Source organism: Cyprinodon variegatus, unplaced genomic scaffold (assembly GCF_000732505.1).
Source record: "Cyprinodon variegatus isolate N-32 unplaced genomic scaffold, C_variegatus-1.0 Scaffold1170, whole genome shotgun sequence".
Classification (NCBI taxonomy): domain Eukaryota; kingdom Metazoa; phylum Chordata; class Actinopteri; order Cyprinodontiformes; family Cyprinodontidae; genus Cyprinodon; species Cyprinodon variegatus.
The window spans coordinates 112490-114191 of NW_015151623.1; the positions used below are offsets into that span (position 1 = coordinate 112490).

Here is a 1702-nt window from a genome sequence, read left to right on the forward strand (position 1 = left end):
TCCTCTGACATGGGAGCTGGCTCGGAGCTCGTCTGCCTGGCTGTGTGTTTCCTGGACGGGGCCGCCTGTGGAGCTGGTTGACAGTTGCCTTTTGTATCTATGCTTCTTTTTCTACGTCTGCTTCTGTCTCCTTGAACCCCAGTGGGCCTCAGCAGATGGCCGCTCACACTGAGCCTGGTTCTGCTGGAGGTTTCTTCCTGTTCAAAGGGAGTTTTTCCTCTCCACTGTCGCTACAAGCATGCTTAGTGTGAGGGATTGCTGAAGAGTCAATGAGTCGATGCAATCAGCTGGTTTTCCTTAGATAGAAAACTTTGAATCAATCTGACTGGATGATCTGGTGAACTGGAAAGTGACCTGAGATGACATGATGTGAATTGGAGCTATAGAAATAAACTGAATAGAAACTGAATTAACAGCTGGGAGGTCTGGTTCTGAGCAGCATCTGTTGACTGAGCGAGCCGGATCTATCCCTGCGACCCCCCCAGCACTCTTAAGCTGCACATTCTCTATCATATCTGCCAATGTAGTATGTTCCCATGTTTTCACGTTTTCATTGATTCAAATTTATTCTGGCAGACTCAGTGAGACTCGTCTAATGACTCTGATCGTGAGCAGGTGAGACTCGTCTAATGACTCTCTGATCGTGAGCAGGTGAGACTCGTCTAATGACTCTCTGATCGTGAGCAGGTGCGCGCTCTCAGTGTTTTTCTTTCCTAACTCTAAACGCCGATTAATCCGTCCTCGCCGTCTCACTCCTTCCCTCATGTCTGTGTATTACTAGTGTATACGCACACCGACTGGTTACCCTGCAGGTGTGAACCATCTGAACCAGACTGGATTCGCATAAAAATCACAAACACTCCAGTGCTATTTCTGGTTAATCAGAATCTCTGTGGGAAAGTGAGCAGGTACGCTTTCAGGCAACAGGTGGTTAGCTCCCTCTGTTAGTTGGCCTGATGGAAGACTCCAAAGCTCTTTGATGAAGGTCAGTGTGACATAAAACCAAAACACACGTGCAGAGTTAAAAAAAAAGAACAAAATCATCGGTTTAAGAATTCAACGTCCTTTAAAGTGGTTCCATCAGATAGAAAAAATGTTCAGTAGCATGTTTGCTCCACCTGTGACAGAGTTTCAGTTACCCCACTTTATGGCCCCAAAATACGTCCCTTCTGCCTCCTGGTCCAGCATCCAAGCATTCGACACTTCGACAAACAAGGCGTCTCCCTCAACCAGGCGAACCACGCGGCTCTGCTGGGCGCAGTACATGTTATAACTCATGTTGTTCCACTGCTTGGTGCTGCCCGTCTTCATCAGCAGCACGTTCCTGTTGTTCTGTTTGATGCTCTTGTGTTTGACGTACTGGATGAGCTGGGCGTTGCTGACGTCCGGCGCGTGCGTCCGGGCCTCGCGGCCCTCATCCTGGATGTTGTAATAGCGGAAGCAGGTCTTGGCGTAAACGTAGTACAGGCCTGATTCCAACACCAGCAGGTTTCCATCCTGATAGCTCATCTTGTGAAGGTTCCCATGCTGCTGATCCCACTCGATGTTAACCATGCTGGAAACCTCTGTGGGATGAAGAGAACAGCAGAGACTTTGGTTAAACTGAAGGTCGCTGCTTTCTAAACAGAGGAGGAGCCTTCGGTTGCTGCTTAGAAAACAACTTCTCAGGATTTCATTTGAAAAATTCAGCAAGAAAAACTGG

The 1702-nt window shown here is 48.1% G+C and overlaps 1 protein-coding gene across 1 annotated transcript in view; it reads right to left on the reverse strand.

Annotated features, from left to right (window-relative positions):
- Nucleotides 1-658: 658 nt before the first annotated feature.
- LOC107101899 (tumor necrosis factor ligand superfamily member 11-like) overlaps nt 659-1702 on the reverse strand; it is a 14863-nt gene continuing 13819 nt past the window's right edge. Inside the window, exon 4 of the mRNA XM_015400985.1 lies at nt 659-1565. Within this exon, the coding sequence (XP_015256471.1) occupies nt 1132-1565 (434 nt within the window). The 3' untranslated portion in view covers nt 659-1131. The remainder of the gene's footprint in view (nt 1566-1702) is intronic.